At 47.3% G+C, this 27,541-nt stretch overlaps 1 protein-coding gene across 2 annotated transcripts in view; it reads right to left on the bottom strand.

The window, feature by feature from the left end:
- Window positions 1-4,487: 4,487 nt before the first annotated feature.
- Window positions 4,488-27,541, bottom strand: part of LOC139262856 (fibroblast growth factor 1-like) — a 70,586-nt gene continuing 47,532 nt past the window's right edge. For both annotated transcript variants that reach the window (XM_070878065.1, XM_070878064.1), the window contains exons 2-4: window positions 26,067-26,272; window positions 23,282-23,385; window positions 4,488-5,821 (exon numbers count right to left, since the gene is read on the bottom strand). In XM_070878065.1, the coding sequence (XP_070734166.1) occupies window positions 5,627-5,821; window positions 23,282-23,385; window positions 26,067-26,235 (468 nt within the window). In that variant the 5' untranslated portion in view covers window positions 26,236-26,272 and the 3' untranslated portion in view covers window positions 4,488-5,626. The remainder of the gene's footprint in view (window positions 5,822-23,281; window positions 23,386-26,066; window positions 26,273-27,541) is intronic.

Genomic DNA, 27,541 nt, shown 5'->3' on the forward strand with positions numbered 1-27,541 from the left:
AGGTAAAAAATTCAGTTGGAATAATAGGAGAACGAAAGTAAGGAAAAGGAAGAGAGCGAGAACGTACAATAACCAGTGTCAGGGAAAAGAAACAAGATAAGTGAGAGATGGAGCATGAGAATTTAACAAAGAAAGGAAGAACTTTCACTTTATATCATGCCTTTCATGACCTCAGGATGTCCCAAAGCGCTTTACAGCCCATGAAATACTTTTGTAGAATAGTGACTGTTGTAATGTAGGGGACGATGGAGGTGCAACGAGACCTGGGTGTCATGGTTCATCAGTCACTGAAAGTGGGCACGCAGGTACAGCAGGCGGTAAAGAAGGCAAATGGTATGTTGGCCTTCATAGCTAGGGGATTTGAATATAGAAGTAGGGAGATCTTACTGCAGTTGTACAGGGCCTTGGTGTGGGCTAACCTGGAATATTGTGCTCAGTTTTGGTCCCCTAGTCTGAGGAAGGATGTTCTTGCTATTGAGGGAGTGCAGCGAAGGTTCACCAGACTGATTCCAGGGATGGCTGGGCTGTCATATGAGGAGAGACTGGATCAACTGGGCCTTTATACACTGGAGTTTAGAAGGATGAGAGGGGATCTCATAGAAATATATAAGATTCTGACGGGACTGGACAGGTTAGATGCGGGAAGAATGTTCCCGATGTTGGGGAAATCCAGAACCAGGGAACATAGTCTTAGGATAAGGCCATTTAGGACTGAGATGAGGAGAAACTTCTTCATTCAGAGAGTTGTTAACCTGTGAAATTTCCTGCCGCAGAGAGTTGTTGATGCCAGTTCACTGGATATATTCAAGAGGCTCTTACGGTTAAGGGGATCAAGGGGTATGGAGAGAAAGCAGGAAAGGGGTACTGAAGGAATGATCGGCCATGATCTTATTGAATGGCGGTGCAGGCTCGAAGGGCCGAATGGCCTACTCCTGCACCTATTTTTCTATGTTTCTATATCGCATTGTGGGCTGGCCCGTGCTGCCTCTGGGCACTCGGCTCTTCTGGGTCCCGTACCCTCATCTGTCGCACCTCCACCACGATCTCTCGCCACTCCTCCACCACAAACATTCACCGCATCTCGCCACAAGTACTCACCGCTCATCCGCCCCGACCTTCCCACTCCTCGGTACCTGGGTCCTGCCGATGTTCCTGCCCGCTCTCCAAAATGGCGACCAGGGTTTTGATGATGTCACCCAGTCGCCCATCTCAAAATTGTCGTACACTTAGACCAGCTTGCGCTGCAGGTTGAAGTGATACGCCGCTCCAGCTCTTATACATGTCGACCTGCGGAGCTGTTCTCTCGCAGGTCGCGGGGGCCACAAATAGCAACGTGATAATGACCAGATCATCTGTTTTAGTGATGTTGCTTGAGGGACAAATACTGGCCAGAACATCAGGGAAAACTCCCCTGCTCTTCTTCGAATAGTGTCATGGAATCTTACATCCACTTGAGAGGGCAGATGTTTAACGTCTCATCTGAAAGACAGCATTTCCAACAGTGCACAGAAAAATAAACTAAAGGGTACAATCCTAAACGGGGTGCATGAACAGAGAGACCTAGGGGTATATGTGCACAAATCGTTGAACGTGGCAGGGCCAGTTGAGAAAGCGGTTAAAAAAGCTTCCGGGATCCTGGGCTTCATGAATAGAGATATAGGGCCAAGTTTCGGGCCGCACCTAGAACGGCGCAGACTCGACCTGGACGTCCGTTTTTCACGCCCCAAAGTGCGCCTAAAAAAAACTTTCAGATTCTCCGGCTCCCTGCTGGTCCTCTGGCCCTTGGCGAGGCGCAGCAAAAGCTGTAGGGGGCGGAGCCAGGTCCCTGCGCTGAAAACAGTGCCGGGACCTCTGCACATGCGCGCTACAGTGGGCGCGCATCTGCAGTAGCTCCAGGCGCCCAAAACTGTGTGGGAGGGGCCCGAAGCACGCAACCCCAAGCCCTGGCCAAATGGCCTCACTGGGGCTACGTGCATAAGGCTGCCTCCCATGCCCAGCTCCTGCTTCCTCTGGACCGGACCCGACTTGACGCCCGCTCCCACCCCCCCCCCTCCCGACCCGACCTCCGCTTCCCCCGCTCCCGACTTTCCCCCACCCCCCGTCCCCGACCGACCTCCGCTCCCGACCGATCTCCTCCCCCCACCCTCCCTCCCCCCGACCAATCTCCTCCCTCACCTCCCCGATCGATCTCCCCGCCACCCCGACCGATCTCCGCCCCCCCCGACCGACCCGACCCGCGCTCCCGGACCCGACGCCACCTACCTGTCAATCCGGTAAGTCTAAGCTCGAAGTCTTGGGCCCGGCCGGGCCCGGCCCGTTCAACCTCCCTCTCCTTTCTTTCTCTCTCTCTCTCTCTCTCCCTTCTCTATCTTTCTCTCTCTCTCTCTCTTCCCACCCTTGTCTCCCCCCTTCCCCTCCCTCCTTTCTCACCCCCCCCTCCCCCCCCTCCCTTCTCATCCCCCCTCTCTTCTCACCCCCCCTCCCTTCTCACCCCCCCCTCCCTTCTCACCCCCCCCTCCCTTCTCACACTTGTCACCCCCCCTCCCCCTCCACCCCCTCTTCCCCCACTATACCCCCTCTTCCCCCACTCCACCACCCCTCCTCCCCCTCCCCCCCCCCCCCTCCCCATCCTCCCCCTGCTGTCAGAAACACAGACACTGATAGAGAGTGAGAGACACAGACAGACAGAGAGATAGAGACACTGACAGAGACACACTGGTGGGTGGTTGGGGGTGGGGGGCGGGGGGACATCCCAGCACGCTGTTGGAGGGCTCCCGGTGCTGCAGTCGGTAAGTAGAAAATGTTTTATTGATTGATTTGAAAAAAAAATATTTCTTATTAATTTTTTTTGATTTTATTGATGTTTTTATCATTTATTATTGATGATGGCTCTTTATTTGTAAAACTGAAGTGTTTAATGTTTGTAAACTTCCCTTTAAACCCCCCTCCCCCCATTCCCTACGCCTGATTTGTAACCTACGCCTGATTTTCTAAAGTGTAGACAAGGTTTTTTCGAGCGTACAAAAATCTTCACTTACTAAGTTAGTTTGGAGTAAATTTTCACTGCCGAAACTTTGGAAACAGGCGTAATTGGCCGGACACGCCCCCTTTTGAAAAAAAAATTCTGTTCCAAAGTGAAACTGTTCGAACTGACTAGAACTGGAGCAAACTAAATGCCGAGAATTTGAATTTATAAGATACTCCGTTCTACCCCAGTTGCTCCAAAAAATCAGGAGCAACTGAGGCTGAAACTTGGGCCCATAGAGTGCAAAAGTGTGGAAATTGTGTGAACCTGTATAAAACACTAGTTCGGCCACAACTGGAATATTGTGTCCAATTCTGGCCACCGCACTTTAGGAAGGATGTGAAGGCCTAGGAGAGGGTGCAGAAAAGATTTACGAGAATGATTCCAGGGATGAGGGACTTCAGTTACGTGGATGGACTGGAGAAGCTGGGGTTGCTCTCAGAGCAGAGAAGATTGAGAGGAGATTTGATAGAGGTGTTCAAAATCATGAGAGGTCTGGACAGAATAGCTAGAATGAAACTAGAGGGCAGAGATTTCAGGTGATTGGCAAAAGAACCAAAGGCGACATAAAAAAAACCTTTTTTACACAGGATCTGGAATGCACTGCCTGAAAGGGTGGTGGAGGCGGATTCAAATCACTGCTTTCAAAAGGGAATTGGGTCACTACCTGAAAGAAATAAGTTTGCAGGGCTACAGGGAAAGGGCGGGGGAGGTACTCTTGCAGACAGCTGGCACGGGCCTTCCGTGCCGTAACCAGTCTATGATTCTATGATTCACCATTCGCGCTGTACTGCACTGAAGCGCCTTCCTAGGTTTTGGGCTTGAACCCACAACTCTTGAGACGAGAGCGCTACCAACTGAGCCAAAGCTGATACCCGAAACGATAAAAGCAAAAGAATGAGAATGAAAGGGGAACGTGAAACAAAGCAAGCAAAAGAGAATGAGAGAAGAAAATGAAAGGTTGATAGAGAAGAAGATCTAATAGAGGATATTAAAAGGCTGCGAGTTGATAGAGGATCACACACCAAAAAAAAATCAAACGAGAATGAGAGTTAGAGGTTCCAGGATTATCTGCGATGTTGGAACAATTTGCTATCAAACTCAGTTTGAACATTCCCTGTACTGGCCACTGGAAAGGTTTGTGCAGCGACTGATGGAATAGCCATGTGGTAAACGGCAGGGCATGGCATTAGCAGGAACTGGTTATTTATTACCAAATGGTGCTGTTTGAAAACAAAATTGGCACTGGTTTGATTGGTGACAGTCGATTTCCACTCAGTCAACAGGCAGAAAATGTAGCACTGTGATAGCATCATTCACGTCACTGTGCATTTGTGACATCCAGATCACTTTATCACAAGAGTCCCTTTATTACATAATTTCAGGCATAAATTATAAAAAGGAAAACACTACCTATGGATTTCACTAATTCTTTTACTGATCTCATCCAAACAATTAAGGAATAAATCCATGCTTACAGTATACAGACAGCACAGTGAATTGGATTCACATCATTAATCTATCACCTTTGGGGTTGGCTGCTTAAAGCAGGTGACTTTTGAAATGAGCTGAGAAATGCTGATATATAACATCCTAAGACACACATACTTTTTTTGAGTCCTGACTCAAAACGAGGTATTTGGCCCACCACGATCGCAGATCAGCAAACTGCGGGCAGTCTGCCTGTGTTTTTCCAATCCAAGCTTGTAGCAGGCCAATGGTTGGCAACTCTCCAGGATAGCCCTGGAGTCTCAGGGAATTAAAGACCAATCACCGCCGCGAGCAACCCGGGAGAACAAAATCATATGGGCATCAAAAAAAAACTCTCCAATTTCTTTGAACACGTTTGTTTATTAGTTATAAAATATTGGAGCTGGGGGAAATGAACTGGGCGGGTTGGTGGGAGCCGAGATGTCATGTGTTGAAACCTCCAGGAATGCGCCCAACTAGAGTTGGCAACCATAGACGAGTACTTCACTGCAGATGAGGATTCAGAAAATCTGCTCTCTAACGTCCGTTATAGAGAGGCAATGGCCGGCCCAGCTGCTCAACACAGGTCCCTCGTGCCCCCACCCCACAGTTGAGAAGATATGCGCCTATTCTGTTAATGAACTGTACACTTCCAGAAGGCTCTTGGTTCCTTCTCTGGTCGGTTTGGCTTAGTGAGGAAGGTGCAATTGCCCACCTTCAGTGGCCTGGGCTAGCAATTGTGAAAGTTAGCCAAGGACCCTGCTCCCACTCTCCAGCCAGCTGCTGTTATGTGTACATTCTGTCCAGCGAGGTCAGGGACTGGCTTGGCTCCGATGCCCTTGACCATCACTCTCTATCTAGGCTCAGACATGAAGGACGGCCACTTCAGTGAGGTACCAGAAGGTGCCCCTGGAGCCAGGCCCTCCCCTGCCCTCCCCAGGGGGAGTCAGCGCTTTCAGGACAAGAAGGTAGAACAGGGGCAAAAACAAGGGGGGGAAAAAACAACGGGTCCCGCTTCCATTGCCTGTCATTATTACTAGTCTCTGCAATTGCTTAATCCACGTGGGTCCCACTCCACTACATTCAGAGGCTGCTTCAATCAGGTGGCTGTTTAGTGCTGCGTTTCTGCTTTTAATCACTTGTAACTTGCATGGGAAGAAACAGGATTGCTTTCTGTCCAATATTAGTTTTTGGTCCTGGCTTGGTATTTCCGTTCTTTCGGATGGCAACATACCAGTTCCTCTCCACATACTCCTTAGACTTGTAGGTGTTATAACCATTCTCCTCCAGCGTTTCCAGGAAGAAACATTCATCCGTTGGGGACGGCTGTGTGTAGAAGAGAAGGAATAAAACAGTTAACAATGAAAAGAGCTCCCCCCAGTGGCTTAGTAGGCAAGGGCTCCAAAACAAGCACTCTACTCTGAGCTACGTCACGGCAGGCGAGCCCCAGGAAGGCAGAGAAAACGCTTCAAAGACACCCTCCAAGTCTCCTTTTTTAAAAAAAAATAACATCCCCACAAACTCTTGGGACTCCCTGGCCCAAGACCGCTCAAAGTGGAGGAGAAGCATTCGAGAAGGTGGCGAACACTTCGGGAGCATGCAGAAGCCAAGTACAAACAGCGGAAGGAGCATACGACAAATCAAGCACCCCACCCACCCGTCCCTCCAACCATCATCTGCCCACATGTGATAGAGACTGCAGATCCTGTATTGGACTCATCAGTCACCTTTGAACTAATTTTAGTGTGGAAGCAAGTCATCCTCAACTCCGGGAGGCTGCCTAAGAAGATGAAGAGTAAGCGCAATGCCCGATATGACACAGGCCAGGAAGATCCTAGTTCGAACTTAGGAAGAAAATCAAAAGAAAGATTTACATTTATATAGCACCTTTCACGACCTCGGCACGTTCCAAACTGCTTTACAGCCAATGAAATACTTTTTAAGTGTTGTAATGTAGGACATAAGAACATAGGAACGGGAGTAGGCCATTCAGCCCATCGAGCCTATTCCACCATACAATTAGACCGTTTGTATCTCGACTCCATTTGCCCACCTTGATACCCTTGCATAACAAAACTCTTATTAATCTCAATTTTTACATTTTCAACTAACCGTCAGCCTCAACAGTTCTTTGGGGGAAGAAACTTCCAGATTTCTGCTACCCTTTGTGTGAAAAAATGCTTCTGGACATCACCCCAGAACCTGCCTAGCTCTAATGTTAAGGTTATGCCCCCTTGCCCTGGACACTCCTACCAGAGGAAACAGTTTCTCTCTCTCTACCCTATCAATTCCTTCAATCATCTTAAACACCTCAATAAGATCACCCCTTCATTTTCTATATTCAAGGGAATAAAAGCCTTTTTCATTTCAGATTTTTATTTAAAAAAAATTATAAATACAAATACATAATTATTCAAGGGAATACAAACATCAAGGAGAAAGAAATTGGCCAGGGTTACTACTTTTGCTTCATTGTCAACAGAATCATAAAAATGAGTAAATTAATGGGTGTATCTGTCTTCACATTTTCCAATCACGTATTACGCATTCATAACTGCATTATAATATGGACAGCCAAATCATCACTGGATTGTCCAGACATCCCACCCTTGCCTTCACTTCCCCAAACACACAGGAACCTCATACCTCGCGGAGTCCGATATACAAAGTGTACAGAAATAACAGTCTATGAACATAAGAACATAAGAAATAGGAACAGGAGTAGGCCATATGGCCCCTTGAGCCTGCACTGCCATTCAATACGACCAGGGCTGATCTACCTCAACTCCACTTTCTTGCACTGTCCCCATATCCTTTGATTCCCTTAATATCCAAAAGTCTATTGATCTCTGTCTTGAATACACCCAAAGACTGAGCCTCCACAGCCCTCTGAGGTAGAGAATTCCAAAGATTCACCACACCTCTGAGTGAAGAAATTTCTCCTGGCAGATGTAGTATAATGTTGGAAAGTGTGAGGTCATGCTCTTTGGCAGAAAAAAATCAAAGAGCAAGTTATTATTTAAATGGAGAAAGATTACAAAGTGCCGCAGTACAGCGGGACCGGGGGGTACTTGTGCATGAAACACAAAAGGATAGTATGCAGGTATAGCAAGTAATCAGGAAGGCCAATGGTATCTTGGCTTTTATTGCAAAAGGGATGGAGTATAAAAGCAGGGAAATATTGGTGAGGTCACACCTGGAATACTGCGTACAGTTTTGGTTACCATATTTACGAAAGGATATACTTGCTTTGGAGGCAGTTCAGAGAAGGTTCACAAGGTTGATTCCGGGGATGAGGGGGTTGAATTATGGCTTCATGAGTGAGCACATCCGTGGACTTTATCTTTGCCAAAATCCATCTCCACGGTTGTTTGGCAGCCCCTTGTGTAAGGCTTTCTTACTATCACATTGCAGCACGCAGACTCCAACTTGTGTGCTGCGTATTATGAATGTAATGTGTTGCAAACAAAAGTCAATTCTAATTAACATTTAACAAATGATGTAGAGATATGCCCTGATACCTAGAGGATAATGATGACAAGCCTCGGGAGTTAATACACCCAAAATATGTGTATTTGCACAAAAAATTTATTCCCTAACACCTTAAAGATCTAAAAGTTGATACAAAAAAATGGAGAGTTTCTGTGATGGGAAAGGTGCCACTTTGTGTAACAATGAGCCGGACAGAGCAGAAGGACACAGGTTCCTGACCTACATCGGCACCCAGTTTTCAATACTTGTTTTCATATTCCTCCATGACCTCGTCACTCCCTATCTCTGTAATCACCTCCAGCCCCACAACCCCCCGCGACAAAAAATAGGTGCAGGAGTAGGCTATTCGGCCCTTCGGGCCTGCACCACCATTCAATATGATTATGGCTGATTATGCAATGTCAGTACCCCATTCCTGCTTTCTCTCCATACCCCTTGATCCATTTTAGCCGTAAGGGCCACATCTAACTCCCTTTTGAATTTATCTAACGAACTAGCCTTAAAAACTATCTGTGGTAGAGAATTCCACAGGTTCACAATTCTCTGAGTGAAGAAGTTTGTCCTCATCTCGGTCCTAAATGGCTTACCCCTTATCCTTAGACTGTGACCCCTGGTTCTGAACTTCCCCAACATTGGGAACATTCTTTCTGCATCTGACCTGTCCAATCCCGTCAGATTTTTATATGTTTCTATGAGATCCCCTCTCATTCTTCTAAATTCCAGTGAATATAAGCCAAGGCGATCCAGTCTTCATATGTCAGTCCTGCCATCCCGGGAATCAGTCTGGTGAACCTTCGCAGGACTCCCTCAATAGCAAGAATGTCCTTCCTCAGATTAGACCACCAAAACTGTACACAATATTCATGGTGTGGCCTCACCAAGGCCCTGTATAACTGCAGTAAGACCTCCCTGCTCCTATACTCAAATCCTCTCGCTATGATGGCCAACATGCCATTTGCCGCCTTCACCGCCTGCTGTACCTGCATGCCAACTTTCAATGACTGAAAATACCATGACATCCAGGTCTCGTTGCACCTCCCCTTTTCCTAATCTGTCACCATTCAGATAATAATCTACCTTTCTGTTTTTGCCACCAAAGTGGATAACCTCACATTTATCTACATTATACTGCATGTGCCATGCATTTGCCCACTCACCTAACCTGTCCAAGTCACCCTGCAGCCTCTTAGCATCCTCCTCACAGCTCACACTGCCACCCAGCTTAGTGTCATCTGCAAACTTGGAGATATTACATTCAATTCCTTTGCCTAAATTATTAATGTATATTTTAAATAGCTGGGGTCCCAGCACTGAACATTGCGGCACCCCACTAGTTACTGCCTGCCATTCATAAAAAGGACCTGTTTATTCCTACTCTTTGCTTCCTGTCTGTCAACCAGTTCTCTATGCACATCAATACATTACCTCCAATACCATGTGCTTTAATTTTGCACGCTAATCTCTTGTGTGGGATCTTGTCAAAAGCCTTTTGAAAGTCCAAATACAGCACATCCATTGGTTCTCCCTTGTCCACTCTAGTAGCTACATCCTCAAAAAATTCTAGAAGATTTGTCAAGTATGATTTCCCTTTCATAAATCCATGCTGACTTGGACCAATTCTGTCACTGCTTTCCAAATGCGCTGCTATTACGTCTTTAATAACTGATTCCAACATTTTCCCCACTACCAATGTCAGGCTAACCGGTCTATAATTCCCCGTTTTGACTCCCTCCTTTTTTAAAAAGTGGGGTTACATTAGCTACACTCCAATTCATAGGAACTGATCCAGAGTCTATAGAATGTTAGAAAATGACCACCAATGCATCCACTATTTCCAGGGCCACTTCCTTAAGTACTCTGGAATGCAGACTATCAGGCCCTGGGGATTTATCGGCCTTCAATTCCATCAATTTTCCTAACACAATTTGCTGACCAATAAGGATTTCCTTCAGTTCCTCCTTCTCGCTAGAAACCTTGGTCCCCTAGTATTTCCGGAAGGTTATTTTGTGTCTTCTTTAGTGAAGACAGAACCAAAGTATTTGTTCAATTGGTCTGCCATTTCTTAGTTCCCCATTATAAATTCACCTGATTCTGACTGCAAGGGACCCACATTTGTCTTCACTAATCTTTTTTTCTTCACATATCTATAGAAGCTTTTGCAGTCAGTTTTTATGTTCCCTGCAAGCTTACTGTCATACTCTATTTCCCCCCTCCTAATTAAACCCTTTGTCCTCCTCTGCTGAATTCTAAACTTCTCCCAGTCCTCAGGTTTGCTGCTTTTTCTGGCCAAATTATATGCCTCTTACTTGGATTTAACACTATCTATCTCTAATTTCCCTTGTTAGCCACTGTTGCACCACCTTCCCCGTTTTATTTTTATGCCAGACAAGGATGTACAATTGAAGAAGTTCATCCATGTGATCTTTAAATGTCTGCCATTGCCTACCCACCGTTAACCCTTTAAGTATCACTCGCCAGTCTATCCTAGCCAATTCACGTCTCATACCATCGAATTTACCTTTCTTTATGTTCAGGAGCCTAGTCTCTGAATTAATTGTGTCACTCTCCATCTTTTTGAAGAATTCTACCATATTATGGTCACTCTTCCCCAAGGGGCCTCACATGACCAGATTGCTAATTAATCCTCTCTCATTAGAATAAGGGGTCGCCTATTTAAAACAGAGATGAGGAGAAATTTCTTCTGAGGGTTGTTAATCTGTGGAATTCGCTGCCTCAGAGTTGTGGAAGCTGGGACATTGAATAAATTTAAGACAGAAATAGACAGTTTCTTAAACGATAAGGGGATAAGGGGTTATGGAGAGCAGGCAGGGAAGTGGACGTTCATGATCAGATCAGCCATGATCTTAAATGGCGGAGCAGGCTCGAGGGGCCATATGGCCTACTCCTACCCTTAGTTCTTATGTAAATGGCCAACCCCTTATTTTGAGAATGTGACCCCTAGTTCGGGACTCCCCAGCCAGGGGAAACATTCTCCCTGCATCTACCCTGCCGAGCCCTGTAAGAATTTTGTATCTTTCAATGAGATCACCTCTCATTCTTCTAAACCCTAAAGAATATAGGCCCAGTCTACTCAATCTCTCCTCACAGGACATTGCCCCTGTCCCAGGAATCAGTCTGGTGAACCTTCATTGCACTCCCTCTATGACAAGTGTATCCTTCCTTGGGTAAGGAGACCAAAACTGTACACAATACTCCAGGTGCGGTCTCACCAGGGCCTTATGGTGCAAACTGTCCTCGTAATTTAACCTTTTAGCCCCAGTATCATTCTGATTCCTGGTTTATGCTGGGTCAGCTGATCTCAACCGAGGCTGCAGTTGTGGGTACTCCAATTACCTTCAATACCCGTGGGCTAGTAAGGGAAAGAAACACAACCTAGATTCCTGCTACCGAATGTCATCCAATGATCCTGTTTGAATGTGAACCTGTGTGAATAATAGGTGACAGGTTCAATCTCGCTGATGGCCCCACCCGCAGTTAAATAAACTGCAAAAATCACTGTATTGACTCGCACATGACTATGGGCTACTTCGATGAATCATAAAATCATAGAAAAATTACGACACAGAAGGAGGCTATTTGGCCCATCGTACCCAGCCTAATCCCATGTTCTAGTTCTTGGTCCATATCCCTGTAGGTTACACATCCAAGTACTTTTTAAATGTGATGAGGGTTTCTGCCTCTACCATCCTTTCAGGCAGTGAGTCCAGACCCCCACCACCCTCCGGGTGGAGAAATGTTTCCTCATCTCCCCTCTAATCCTTCTACCAACTGTTTTAAATCTATGCCTCCTGGTTACTAATCCCTCTGCTAAGGGGAATAGGTCCACTCTATCTAGGTCCCTCGGCTTCCTCTGTTCTGAGGAAAACAACCCCAGCCTATCCAATCTTTCTTCGTAACTAAAGTTTTCCAGTCCTGGCAATATCCTCGTAAATCTCCTTTGCACCCTCTCTTGTGCAATCTCATCCTTCCAGTAATGTGGTGACCAGAACTGCATGCAGTACTCAAGCTGTGGCCTAACTAGTGTTGTATACAGTTCTAGCATAACTTCCTTGCTCTTGTATTCTATGCCTCGGCTAATAAAGGAAAGTATTCCGTATGCATTTTTAACTATCTTATTGACCTGTTCTGCTACCTTTAAGGATCTGTGGACATACACTCCAAGGTCCCTCTGTTCCTCCACACCTCTCAGTTTCCTTCCGTTACCTTGTTGCCCCTTCACAAATGCATTATTTCACTTTTATGGATTGAATTCCATTCGCCACTTTTCTGCCCAACTGACCAGTTCATCGATATCTTCCTGCAGTCTAGAGCTTTCCTCCTCACTGTCAACCACACGGCCAATTTTTGTATTATCTACAAATTTCTTTATCTTTTAAGTCTAAATCATTAATATATACTATAAAAAGTAAGGGACCGAGTACTGAGCCCTGTGGAATCCCACTGGAAACAGCCTTCCAGTCACACACACTCCCGTAAACCATTACCCTTTGCATTCTGCCATTGAGCAAATTTTGGATCCAATTTGCCATCCTCACTTGGATCCCATGGGCTCTTACCTTTTTGATCAGCCTACCATGTGGGACCTTGTCAAAAACCTTGCTAAAAACCATGTAAACTACATCAAAGGCACTGCCCTCATCGACCCTCCTTGTTACCACCTCAAAGAACTCAATCAAATTAGTCAGACACGACCCTCTCAACAAATCCATACCGACTGTCCTTGATTATTCTGTGTCTTTCTAAATGAAAGAAATCTATTCACAGAAAATCTCTCTTTCTAGATGAGGTAATGAAGGAGCTACCAACAGCTGTAGTCCAACATGAGCAGGGCCTTCAGGAGATGAAGAAAAGACTTGCATTTATATAGTGCCTTTCATGACCATCGGACATCTCAAAGCGCTTTATAGCCAATGAAGTACTTTTGAAGTGGAGTCACTGTTGTAATGCGGGAAACGTGGCAGCCAATTTGCACACAACCAGGTTCCACAAACAGCAATGTGATAATGACCAGATAATCTGTTTTAGTGATGTTGGTTGAGGGATAAATATTGGCCAGCACACTGGGGATAACTCCCCTGCTCGTCTTTGAAATTGTGCCATGGGATCTTTTACGTCCACCTGAGAGAGGGCCTTGGTTTAATGTCTCATCCGAAAGACGGAAAGAAAGGAAAAGAGAAAATTAGGAAAAAGGAATTGCCAAGGTTTTACTCTAAAATAAACTCTGGACTTGGTGTGAGAAATGGAAATGCTAGAGTGGTACAGAAGGGGACACTCTTGGGAGATTGGAGTCAAGCATTTAGAACTTGCATTCATATTGCATCTTGCTGCAATGTCAGGACCTTCCAAGGCATTTTACAGCCAATGAGTTACTTTTGAAGTGCCATCATAGTTGTTACGTAGGCATATGTGGCAGCCAATTTGCACAAAGTAAGGTCCAACAAACAGTGAATGAGATGAATAACCAGTTCATCTGTTTTGGCCCATGCTGGTCGAGGAAGAATATTGGTCATGACACAAGAGAAACTCCTTTTGACTAGTGCCAAGGCATCTTTTACATCCATGTGAACAGGCAGGCAGGGCTTTAGTAACAATGTTTTTATTCGTTCATGGAATGTGTGCATCACAGGCAAGGCCAGCATTTATTGCCCATCCCTAATTTCCCTTGAGAAGCTGTTGGTGAAGGTACTCCCACAGTGATGTTAGGGAGGGAGTTCCAGGATTTTGACCCAGCGACGATGACGATGAAGGGATGACGATATAATTCCAAGTCAGGATTGTGTGCAACTTGGAGGGGAACTGGCAGGTGATGTTATTCCCATGTGCCTGCTGCCCTTGCCCTTCTAGGTGGTAGAGGTCATGGGTTTGGGAGATGCTGCCGAAGAAGCCTTGGCGAGTTGTTGCAGTGCATCTTGTAGATGGTACACACTGCAGTCACAGTACGCTGGTGGTGGAGGGAGTGTATGTTTAAGGTGGTGGATGGGGTGCCAATCAATCAAGCTGCTTTGTCCTGGATGATGTTGAGCTTCTTGAGTGTTGTTGAAGCTGCACTCATCCAGGCAAGTGGAGAATATCACACTCCTGACTTGTGCCTTGTAGATGGTGGAAAAGCCTTGGGGAGTCAGGAGGTGAGACACTTGCCACAGAATACCCAGCCTCTGACCTGCTCTTGTTGCCACAGTATTTATGTGGCTGGTCCAGTTAAGTTTCTGGACAATGGTGACCCTCAGGATGTTGATGGTAGTTAGACTCTCGCTTGTTGGAGATGGTCATTGTCCGGCACTTGTGTGACGTGATTGTTACTTGCCACTTATCAGCCCAAGCCTGAATGTCATCTAGATCTTGCTGCATGTGGGAATGGTTTGCTTCATTAGCTGAGGAGTTGCGAATGGCACTGAACACTGTGCAGTCATCAGAGAACATCCACACTTCTGACCTTAATACTTCTTCCAAAGGGCAGGACCGCTGCTAATACAACATTCCCTTGAAATGTCAGTCTGGAACCCAGAGCCTTATAATATAGAGACAAGAAAATCAACTGAGCCAAGTCATCATCATCATAGGCAGTCCCTCGAGTCGAGGATGACTTGCTTCCGCGCCAAAAAGTTCACAGATGTTTCAACGAAGGAACTAATATTCCAGATCCCGAACTAAATCTTGAAGGGTGGTAGATGCCTGTGCATGGATTTTTTTAATGTGGGGTGACCGTTACACACCAGCCACCACACGGGCTTGACCGAGCTGGGACTTGGTCCAGTGGCAAGGATTAACCAAGACGACTGGAGATCAGCTTTGCTGCACGGACCTAGTGCGCACACATATCGCAGTGTGGGCTGACCCGTGCTGCCCCTGGGCCCTCGCCTCTTCTGGGCCCTGAACTCACTCCTCTCCTGGGCCCCGATCACGTCCCTCTACAATCTCTCGCCACTCCTTTGCCTGACCTCACCGCTCCTGCAGTCGCTGCCCACGTTCCAATCACCGACCTGGATCTTGGTGACGTCCAATCAAGTCACCCTCTTCGCAGCCGTTGCTCTCCTGCTCCAGCACGTGCTGCTCCCTCGAGTGGTACACCGCCACGCTGCTCCTTCTGTTCCCCAGCCTACTCCGATGGTGCTCGCAGGTCGGGGCCGCGCAGACTGCTGGGCCAGGCCGCCAAGTAGGTCCTCATCAGATACACATTACATTGTGTGATATTAGTAACAAGAACATTTCCATATTCATTATATTAATGAAGGTGTTCACCCATTTATTTTAACCTTTTGTTAAAATAGCAGACACATACATTTTACATGAATCGATTAATGCATCATATCGTAGGATTTCAGTTGTATTGCTAGGACAAGTAGAGATAACTTTATTCTTCCTCAAAACAGCGCTGCAATATTTTTAGGAACATAGGGACAGGAGCAGGCCATTCAGCCCCTCAAGCCTGTCCTGCCATTCATTTAGATCATGGCTGACTTGCACCTTAACTCCATCTACCCGCCTTGGTTCCCAAATGCTTAGGTTTTTGTTAGGCAAGTGGTACCATCAATTGCAGTCTTGAAGATGCAGAGATCAGTAAGCTCCCAGGGTCAATTCCCTGGCCTACACTGAATTAACTAAGATAGTACAAATGGTCTGTGTTTGGAAGATACTAAAATCACCTCGGGGCCTCTGCTTCTGAATGCTATCAAGCAGTCCCTGCTGGATGGGTATTGTGCTCGACTCTGATGTCCCTTCTCAAGCTCCTCATGAAGGCGCACATGAAAACAATGGCCGTGATTTTAACTCCTCCCTGCCTGGCGGAAGCAGGGAGGGGGGGAAGGCAGTTAAAATGAGAGCCGCTTTCCCACTGTGTCCCGAATTTAACCTGTCCTTTTGAGCAGGCAAGCGGGACACCCGCAGGATGTCATTGGGACCCGATTTGCAATTTTAGTCGGGAGGCCTGAGCGCGGAAACAACGATGACTTCCCCGTCAGGCCAGATCTGTGGGAGGGCATCGTGGGTCCAAAGAGGCCGTAGAAGGTCAGTTTTATCATTTAATTTTAGGTTTCCTCCGAGCCTCACAAGGAAGCCTTGGGCCTCCTTTGCCCTGGGCTCCCTCCCCCCCACTCCCCCATTGAGTGACCAGAGTTCCGCACTTCCACCATTTAAGTGACTACCTGAACCTGGCTGCGGCCTCCTGCTGTCTGAAATCTCTGCTTCCGCCCGCCAGCCACGTAGTGGATTGGCCGGGTTCGGGCAGGTCACCGAGTAACTCTATGGAAACAAGGCCGAGCCTCCAAGTCCTCAGACTCCCCTAGTGCCCCGCCCACTTCGGGGCTCGTGTGAACCCTCTAAAGTCGGGGCCAATATTTTTCTGGTGAGGTACTGTTGGGTAGTGAGTGCCCCTAGAGTTTGTGAAGAGTCAGTGCCTTTTGAGAAGGGAGGTGGGGGTGGGGATAACTTGGTGAGGAAAACTTTTTTTGAAAACAAAAAAGCACATCACCGGCCCTTGTCTGACTGTAAACCTGGATCATTTCTTTTCGTGAAGAAGCGATGCTGGACTGCACCATTACAGGGTGTTTGAGAGGCTTGTTTGCTGCTTAAAAAGGACATTGATCTGATATTTTCATTCCAGGGACTATGAATTTGATGATTACTTTTTCCCAGTTGCTCTTCCAGTTTGTTTTGCTTTGGGGGAGGGCAGCTTCCCCGAGCTTGGAGAGGGCAGGTGAGTAGTGTTTCCTTTGTCTTATAACAGTAATTTACAAAGATGATACCTCCCCTATACTTATCTCTTAGAGGGGAGTCAAGCTGTGGGATGTGATTTATGGCATGACAGGAAGGAGCAAGAGAAAGAATAGCAAGGAAGGAAAGCGAGAGAGGGAGGGACGAGGGAAGGAAGCTGTTATGGACAAACATGTCATTATGTAGGGCCCTTTGTGATCACATCCTTTTATACTACAGCACATGTCTGTGTTGCTACTGTGGTGAAATAGAAAGTTTAAAAAAAAAGACTTGCATTTATATAGCGCCTTTCACAACCTCAGGACGTCCCAAAGCGCTTTACAGCCAACAAAATACTTTTTGAAGTGCAATCACCATTGTAATGTAGGAAATGCAGCAGCCAATTTGTGCACAGCAATGTGATAATGACCAGATAATTTGTTTTTGTTAAGTTGATTGAGGGATAATTATTGGCTGGGACATCGGGAAGAACTCCCCTGCTCCTCTTCAAAATATTGCCATGGGATCTGAGAGAGTAGATGGGGCCTCGGATTACCGTCTCGTCTGAAAGATTCCATCTCTGACAGTAAGGCACATCCCTCAATACTGTACTGGGAGAGTCACGTTGTCCAGGGCCGCGCCGTGGATTTTGATGACCGGGGGGGGGGGGGCAGTGCTGTGTGGCAGGGTAAGGTTGGTGGAGGACCTTTGTCTTACGGATGTTTAGTGTAAAGCCCATGCTTTCATACGCCTCGGTGAAGATGTTGACAATGGCTTGGGAGTTCAGCCTCTGTGCGCAGATGCAAGCGTCATCTGTGTACTGTAGTTCGATGACAGAGGATGGGACGACCTTGGATCTAGCCTGGAGGTGACGAAGGTTTTAACAGGTACCCACTGGTTCAATAGTTTAGTTCCACTCCAACGGGGAGCTTGTTGAGCGTGAGATGGAGCATTGCAGTGGGGAAGATCGAGAAGAGCGTTGGCGCGATGGCACAGCCCTGCTTGACCCGAGTCCGGACGTGGATTGGGTCTGTGGAGGATCCATTGGTCAGGATCACAGCTTGCATGTTGTCGTGGAGCAGACGAAGAATGGTGACAAACTTTCCTTACCTCGAGAGCTGACTATCAGCAAGGGCAGACATCGACAGTGAGGTTCAACACCGCCTCCAGTGCGCCAGTGCAGCCTTCGGTCGCCTGAGGAAGAGAGTGTTCGAAGACCAGGACCTCAAATCTGGCACCAAGCTTATGGTCTACAGGGTTGTAGTGATACCCGCCCTCTTATATGGCTCAGAGACGTGAATTATATACAGTAGACACCTCAAAGCGCTGGAGATATACCACCACCACTGCCTCCGCAAGATCCTGCAAATCCATTGGGAGGATAGACGCACCAAAGTCAGTGTTCTCGATCAGTCCAATATCCCCTGCGTCGCAGCACTGACCACACTCGACCAGCTCCGTTGGGTGGGCCACATCATCTGCATGCCCGACATGAGACTCCCAAAGCAAGCACTCTATTCGGAACTCCTACATGGCAAGCGAGCCCCAGATAGGCAGAGGAAATATTTCAAGGACACCCACAAAGCCTCCTTGATAAAGTGCAACATCCCCACCTGGGAATCTCTGGCCCAAGACTACCCTAAGTGGTGGAAGAGCATCCGCAGAGGAGGGCGCTGAGCACCTCGAGTCTCGTCGCCGAGAGCATGCAGAAAACAAGTGCAGGCAGCGGAAGGAGCGTGTGGCAAACCAGACTCCCCACCCATCCTTCCCTTCAACGACTGTCTGTCCCATCTGTGACAGTGACTGTAATTCCCGTATTGGCCTGTACAGTCACCTGAGAACTCACTTTTAGAGCGGAAGCAAGTTGATTTCGAGGGACTGTTGATGATGATGATGATGATGGGAGAGTCAGCCTAGATTTTATGCTCCTGTCCCTGGAGTGTGTCACAAACCGTCGACCTTCTGACTAAGGAAGTTCCCTAGACACTGACTCCATCCCTCTCCCCAACTCCTGCCTGAGGCTGAACCAGTCTGTTCACAACCTTGGTGTCATATTTGACCCTGAAACGAGCATTCGACCACACATCCGCAGCATAACTAAGACCCACTATTTCCACCTCCGTAACATCGTCCATCTCTGCCCTTGTCTAAGCTCATCCGCTGCTGAAGCCCTCATCCATGCCTTTGATTCCCCTAGACTTGACTATTCCAATGCATTCCAGGCTGGCCTCCCACATTCTACCCTCCGTAAACTTGAGGTGATCCAAAACTCAGCTGCCCATGTCCTAACTCGCACCAAGTCCCGCTCAACCATCACCCCTGTGCTCGCCGACCTACATTGGCTTCCAGTTAAGCAATGCCTCGATTTTAAAATTCTCATCCTTATTTTCAAATCTCTCATGGCCTCGCCCCTCCATATCTCTGTAATCCCCTCCAGACCCACAACCCACCCCGAGATGTCTGCACTCTAATTCTGCCCTCCTGAGCATCCCTGATCATAATCGCTCAACCATTGGTGGCTGTGCCTTCTATTTCCTGGGCCCCAAGCTCTGGAACTCCGTCTAAACCTCTCCATCTCTTTACCTCTCTTTCCTCCTTCAAGACACTCCTTAAAACATACCTCTTTGACTAAGCTTTTGGTTTTACCTGAGCTAATTTCTACTAATGCAGCTCAGTGTCAAATTTGTAACGCATAATACTCCTGTGAAGTGCCTTGGGATGTTTCACTACATTAAAGGTGCTATATAAATACAAGTTGTTGTTGTTGACATTCAGTTTCAAGACTCAAAAGAAAAGCAGTGGCACTGGGACAGCCTGATGGTCAAAGACTGCTGATAGTTACTGTCAAGAATCATACATGAAGGGTTGTCGCTAGGTTGAAATACTGAAGGACAACCCACAGCCAATGAGCCAGTGGCTTAAGCGTAGAAAATATTGGTGGAGAAAATTGCATGGAAAAAAACCCCACAAGGCAGGAAGCCATCGCTATCAACTTCAGGGTCTAGTGTAATGTCAGTGTTACCTTGGAGTGTCGGTGAATGACGACATGGGTTCTGCTGCCATTGATGGTGCTCTTAAGTATAAGCAGTTCAGTTTCTGGAGATTGATGGCCTTGGAGGTTCGCCGTCTCCTGGGTCTGATGAGCTGCCCCCTGTGCTGCACTGTTAAATGTACAGAGCCAGTTCCTATGTCTTTGCATACGCTGGAGGTTTAGGAACTGGCCCCCAACAAATTTACAAAGAGCCATTGGGGAGCAGCGCACACAGATCATTCCCCTTGTGCTCGCTGACCTACATTGGCTCCCGGTCCAGCAACACCTCAATTTAAAAATTCTCATCCTTGTTTTCACATTCCTTCATGGCCTCGTCCCTCCCTATCTCAGTAACCTTCTCCAGCCATACACCCTGGAAGATCTCTGCGCTCCTCCAATTCTACCCTCTTGTGCATCTCTGATTTTAATCGCTCCTTCAGCCATCTAGGCCCTAAGCTCTGGAATTCTCTCCCTAAATCTCTTGGCCTCTGTACCCCTCTCTTCCTTTTAAGTCGCTCATAAATCTACCTCTTTGACCAAGCTTTTGGTCACCTGTCCTTATGTGTCTCAGTGTCAAAGTTTGTCTGATTATGATCCTGTGAAACATCTTGAGACATTTTTTTACGATGTTAATGGTGCTATATAAATGCAGGTTGTTATTGCAGTGCTGCTTTCCTGAGACCAGATCCCAAAAGCAAAAAGGATACTAACTGGCTTTACCTGGAGCAATATAAATCAAGAACATGTCTTGTGAAGCTCCCAGGCGGATTAGTGGCTAAATTGGCTATCATTTGTGTTACTGAACCATAGTGATTGAAATGTCCCTGGTTCTGAACGTGCTTCCCTTGTTGGTGAACCTGACCATTTTCACGGCTCCCAAAGTCTCGAATGTTCTCATCATCAGAAGGAACTCTCAGGTTCCTGGATATCAGACGACCTCGGCCAGGGTCGAGGTAGATGGACAACTGTCAGAACCAGTATCCTGAGGTTGGGGAAGGAGTGCCGCCCGGCAGGTTCTGCTGCTGATCACAACTCAGAGACTCCCCGCTGGACAGTATGTGTGTATCCATCGAAGGCTGGATATTAGCTCGGAGGTGGGGAGGGAGTGGAGGGGCTGTCTTGAGATCAGAAAACGTCAGAACAGATTTCCCTCCGGTTCTGACTAATTTAATGGCGGGACCTGATAAACATTTTTTGTCTCTGTTTCCCGGCCGCAGCCAGTCGGATTGAGAGAGCGGCTGACAGTCGGGCGGGTATTCCTTTGGCAGCAGGCCGCAGCTGGGGAATGGAGAGGAGGGAGGGGGGGTGGTGGATCAGAGGCCTCGGTGGGGGGGAGGGAAATCAGAAGGTTGGTGTCGGCGGGGGTGGGGGGAATATATGAAAGGCTTCGGCAGGGGAGATCGGAATAGGTTGAGGGGGATGATTGGAAGGGTAGGGGTGGAGGGGGGCTAGAGACGGAAGGGTCGGGGGTATCCGATCATGGGGTGTGGGTGAAGCAGGTAAACATCGATCCAGCAGGTAAGTGGAAAGTTACTTAGATCTTGGATCCAGCAGTCCTCGCCTCCCTTTAGCCAACGGGTTTCCCAAGGTCCAGGAAACATAGAAACACAGAAAATAGGTGCAGGAGTAGGCCATTCGGCCCTTCGAGCCTGCACCGCCATTCAACAAGATCATGGCTGATCACCCACCCCAGCACCCCCCCCCCCCCTCCCCTCCACACCCCCCCGACCCCCCCAGCCGCAAGGACCACATCCAACTCCCTCCCGAACACATCCAATGAACTGGCATCAACAACTCTCCGTGGCAGGGAACCCCACAGGCCAACAACTCCCCGAGCCCCCCCACTCCCCCACCCCCCCCCCCATCCCAAGACCATGCCCTCCCCCCACCCCGACTGGCCAGGCTTAAATTTAAAATGGTGGTTAATTCTGAGGCACAGACCCTCATTATAATATTTAAATTACCGACCTGCTTCCTGTGAGCGGCTTTGTTGCCCGCTGCCCATTCCGGCTCCATTAAAACCGGAAGTGGTTGGGTTGGGGGCGTGTTTCAGACTTTGGGACCTACAGACAACTCATTTTTGGGGTTATAATTCCCCTCTAGTGAGGTCATGCGCAGATTGTTTTGAAGAAAGACCCACAACCAAAACGTTAACTTGTCTGTTCTCTCCGCAAGTGATGCCAGACCTGCTGAGCGTTACCAGCATTTTCTCTTTCTGCTACAGACGAATAGAATAATAGAATCTTAAAGCACAGAAGGAGGCCAGTCGGCCCATCATGCCTGTGCCGGCTCTTTTAAAAGAGCTGTCCAATTTAGTCCCACACCCCAGCTTTTTCCTGCAAATTAATCCGCTTCAAATACATGTCCAATTGCCTTTTGAAAGTTCCTATGGAATCTGATTACACCACTCTTTCAGGTAGTACGTTCCAGATCACAACAACCCTCTGTGTGAAATAATTTCTCCTTATTTCCCGTCTAGTTCTTTTGCCAGTTATTTTAAATCTATGAACTCTGGTTACCGACCCATTTGCCAAAGGAAACAGCTTCTCCCTCCTTGCTCTAACAAAACCCCTCATAACCCCTGGTAATTTAAATATTATAATGAGGTTGTGTGCCTCAGAATTAACCACCATTTTAAATTTAAGCCTGACCAGTCGGGCCTCCCCTTAACAATCTGCTCTGAGGAGGACAAACCCAACTGCACATAACTGAAGTCCCTCATGCCTGGTATCATCCTGGCAAACCGCCTCTGTTCCCTCTCCAAGGCCTTGACATCCTTTCTAAAGTATGGTGCCCAGAATTGTACACATACCCTGGCTGAGGCCTAGCCAATGATTTGCAAAGCCAAGAATCCCACAAGCTTTCTTAACTGCCTTATCGACATGCCCTGCCTCCTTCAGGGATTTGTGAATATACATACCCAGGTCCCTCTGCTCTTGCACCCTCCCACAAAATAGTACCATTTAGATTATACGATGTTTCTTCCAAAGTGCATCATGTCACTCTCTCTGAACCGAATAGCCTGCAACACTCACTGTATAGACTAAGACATGCAGAATGACCATTTGGGTGAGGTAGCAGGGAATGGCGACAGCTGCAGATTCATACTCCAGCATGTCCTTCAAGACAGGAAAGGGGAAAAAAAAATCCAAATTGAAAATCTATGGAGAAAGGCTTTGATCAGGATTATCTAGCTGAGCAACAATATCATCCTAAATCTAGATGTATCTAAATCTACATCTACGATTATCATGGCCGTGCCTTCAGCTGCCTAGGCTCTAAACTCTGGAACTCCCTCCCTAAACCTCTCCGCCTCTCTACCTCCCTTTCCTCCTTTAAGACTCTCCTTAAGCTTCTGGTCATCTGCCGTAATTTCTTCTTATGTGGCTCGGTGTCAAATTTATTTGTTTTGTCTTTATAACACTCCTGTGATTCACCTTGGGACGTTTTACTACGTTAAAAGTGCTATATAAATAAAAATTGTTTTTGTTGTTGCATGGTGCAATATACATTCAATGATGAAAATCCGATGAAATAGGAAGGTCTCTGCTTACCGAGGCATGTAGCTGTCCCATTTCGCTCATTGCGAGGTAGCGGCCAGCTTCAATCCCTTGAATCGTCACCACTCCTCTACTCTCAGCCTGCAGCTGGAGCTGAACTGAAGAAGAAGGATGGATTATATTCATGACGACATGAGAAAAGCTCAAGATACTAAAACAACCCGAGGGGTTACGACATCCTGAAACGTGCTCCCGGAGATCTGTGATGAGGGAAGATCCCACATGGGAAATGTTCCACGGGCGCCGACCTGCCGTTGTGCTCGGTGACACAGCACGTTGGTGGGGCAAAGCGCGGAGCTGCTCGGCAGCCTCATCTTAACTCACGGCGAACCACGCCACGGAGTCTGGTGGTCTTTTTGAGTTCAGTGCTGAACTGCTTGTTTAGATTAAACCATGAGGATTTGTCCTCCAGCTTAAGGAGATCAGTGCACTTGATGTGGCTGCTTTGATCCTTTCTGGCTGTTTCCTTTTTTGTTTCAGACCGGTGGTGAGACGAATGTTGTGTTTCCACCCAGTTCTGTTTTATTTCTTTCTCGTTTAACAAATGTGACAAAAGCATACAAGAATTCCTGGCAACAATGCTGCAGCGTAGAGTAAGATAACAGTAGATCTGTCTTGGAGACAAGATTATATGATTTACAAAGCAACTTACAACTTACTTAAAAAGCAAAAAATTAACCTAATCTCTGACGTGAAGGAATAACGCTCTAACACACCTGCACCTTATAATCTATATTATATATATATATATATATATATATATATATAATATATATGTGTGTGTGTGTATGAGAGACAGACAGAGACTCTCTCAATCAAAGGTGATTGGCAGAAGAACCAAAGGGGACCTGAGGAAAATCTTTTTTTTATGCAGCGAGTGGTTAGGAACTGGAATTCACTGCCTGAAAGGGTGGTGGAGGCAGACTCAATTGTGGCTTTCATAAGGGAATTGGATAAGTGACTGAAGGAAAAAAAATTGCAGGGCTATGAGGAAAGGATGGGGGAGTGGGACTAGCTGAAGTGCTCGTGCAGAGAGCCAGCATAGGCTTGACTGGCCTCCTTCTGTGCTGTAACCATTCTATGGTTCTTTGAGACAGAAAGCGAAGACAAATGAGGAACAGAGGAGGGCGAAAGTGAGCAAGTGATCTTCATTCCCTCGGACTAGGCTACATTTACACCAGGTCTAGGGGGAATTCTAAAATATTCTAAAACAGAACATTACCCAATCCCTCACGGCACCCCACCATGGGTTCATCTAGTTGTCCTCATCATGAAATGTCCCAGTTATGGTATCATCTCATCCCAACACTTTCCTCGTTCGTTTGGCAACATTGGAGACTCCCATCTGAGATCTTTTATCCCTTTTCTCCTGATGAAAAATGAACCACACGATACTAAACTGTACAGACTGAGGTCGCGGGCTCGTTCCACGTTCGGTGAACTCCGTGGGGGCAGCAGTATGGGTACTATAATTGGCCTCAGTATCGTAGGGCTAGGAAGAGAAAAAATTACTCTGCACTCCTGATCGACATCGAGGCCTCGATATTAACCCCCACGATGGGCGGTGGGGGGGAGGGTTTAAAAGTGAAATGCGTGGTACGGGACCCCAGCCCGCTGGATACCGGGAGATCTGAGTGTCCTGCCGTAGAGAGGTGAGACGCTTAATTAACATATTTAAAATGGGCTCCCACAGTGCAACTGGGAGTCCAATTTGAAACTTTACGGCAGTGAACAGAGGTAGGAGCTGCAAGCTCTCCAAGGGAAGTGGCTGTTTCAGCACTCCCTGTGGGCCAGGAGGAGCTGAGGTACTCCCCACCCCACCCCCCAGTCCCCTCAAGGAAGCCTTTGGTCTCCCCCAAACCTCCATTGCCAGTCGTTCCCACCCCAACCCCGATCGGCAGCCTCCCACCCCACATCGCCAGTCTCTCTATTCCCCCCCCCCCCCCATCATCTGCCATCGCCAGTCTCTCTTTCCCCCGCCCCCCCCCCCCCCTCCCAAACACTCTAGCCCTACATAGCAGTCTCTCACCAAACCCCTGATCACTGGCCTCCCCCACCCTCCCACCTGGATGCTGGGAATTGTCTCCAAGTCTCCGACCTCCTGCTGCTAATGTTTCCTCCTGACGGCCAGCTGCTGGGTGGGAGACGGAGCTACAAGATGTTAGTGAGGCCCTGCCGTGAAGATCGACAAGACCTCCATGTGCCCAGACTTCCCCGGATTCTTTGGCCGTTTTCCCCTGTATCCTCCCTTTAAATAGCGGGGCCCCAGTGTTCCAAAATAAACGTGCGGACACATGAAGACAGGATTAGGATTGGTGGTGCTCAAATAGCCCACCGAGACTCACAGATGAATAATTCCTACTTGGGAGCAGTACTGGAAGGGTGTGGCCTTGCGAGAGGAAAAGAGAGAAAAAATATCAAACTGTTTGAACTTAAACCTTTATCCCCTGTGGACTTGATGAATGCACATTTTTTCGAAGGTAAAGAGCAGTAACAGTCAGTGACACTGAGAACTTTGTTTCACCCTGCTGTAAAGTTTAACTTAAAAAAAAATAGTAGTTCAAATGTTTATGCTGGAAACCAACATGGCATCACTGTTAAGATGTTTTCTCCCCCCGCACCCCTCTACAACTTTGCTGGAATCCTTGTTCTTCGAGCTGCTAAGAGTCCTTACTGAATTGAACTTGGGATATCTCAAAGCAGTTGCCAAGCAACACAAGTCCAAACACACACATACTGAAACAATGCAGTACACACGATGACCAGAAAGAATTCTCACTGTATATGTCGCTGCGATCCCTCGTCCCCTCCACTTGTCCGTCGGGCAGAATTCGAATAAAATACCCTCCATTTTCACAGTACAAGAGCTTTGGGTCTTTGTAGCTCGCCAGAAAGTCATTTAAGGAATTGGACAAGTTCGATAAACTTGTCACAGTTCCAGCATCCATGTTGCCTCCAGCTCAGTGCTCATGTGGCTCTTCTTTTCTGCAATAAATCAACAGGCATGTAACAAGCCATACACTTCAATGAATGCCAGTTTAGGAAACAAAAATATCTGATGCAAAGACACAAGGGATTAGAAGTCCACGTCACAAGTTTATTTATATACTTTCTAGGTTTGTTTTCATCCCCAGTTTTCTTCCCCCCCCCCTTTTTTTTTATTCGTTCCTGGGACATGGGCATGGCAGTAAGGCCAGCATTTATTGCCCTTGGGAAGTTGGTGGTGGTGAACCGCCACAGTCTGCGATTTTATTATTATTGTTTCTTGTAGCGGTTTGTTACAACTGAGTGGCTTGCTAGACCATTTCAGAGGGCAGTTAAGAGTCTCGAGTCACATAGGCCAGGCCAGGTAAGGACGGCCGATTTCCTTCCCGGAAGGACATTAGTGAACCAGTTGGATTTTTATGATGATCCGAAAGATTTGTATTACCTTGGTGGGATTTGAACTCGCGTCTCCAGATTATTAGTTCAGGCCTCTGGATTACTAGTCCAGGAACGTAACCACTATGCTACTGTTCCCATAAGCTCTGATAGCTTCTCTATACAAGCCTAGACTACGAGTATTGACAAGCTTCTCACCGGTAAAAGGCATCACAGTCAAGTCCGATCCTGTCGTCACCTGACACACACACACAAGCACAAGCATACCTCATTATCATCATTGGCGGTTTCTCAAATGAGGATGACTTGCTTTCACAAGAGTTCAGATGTTTCAATGAAGGATCAACACGCACACGCACAAGCACACACATACTTTCTAGTGTGTGTCGGGGGTCAGGGATGGGAAATGTGGTTGACTTTTCCACTAGCTTAAATATCCACTCCCTCCACCAGCAGTGCACCATGGCTGCAGCGTGTATTCTCGACAGGATGCACTGCTATAACTCACCAGGACCTCCCAAACCCATGACCCCCCACCACCTAGGAGCGCAAGGGCAGCAGCTGTAGGGGAACACCATTACTTTCAAGTTCCCCTGTGTGTCACACACCATCCCAACTTGGATATATATTGCTGCTGTTCCTTCATCGTCACTGGGTCAAAATGCTGGAATTCCCTCCCTAACAGCACTGTGTGGGAGTACCTTCACCACACGGACTGCAGCGGTTCAAGACCACCACCTTCTCAAGGGCAATTAAGGCTGGGCAATAAATGTTGGTCTTGCCAGCACACAACCAGAAAATCCTTTTCACGCAATTCTGATTATAAACAACGAGAATTAATTACAAGAGCAGGGGAGTTATTCCTGGTGTCCT

Source organism: Pristiophorus japonicus, chromosome 4, assembly GCF_044704955.1.
Source record: "Pristiophorus japonicus isolate sPriJap1 chromosome 4, sPriJap1.hap1, whole genome shotgun sequence".
Lineage (NCBI taxonomy): Eukaryota > Metazoa > Chordata > Chondrichthyes > Pristiophoridae > Pristiophorus > Pristiophorus japonicus.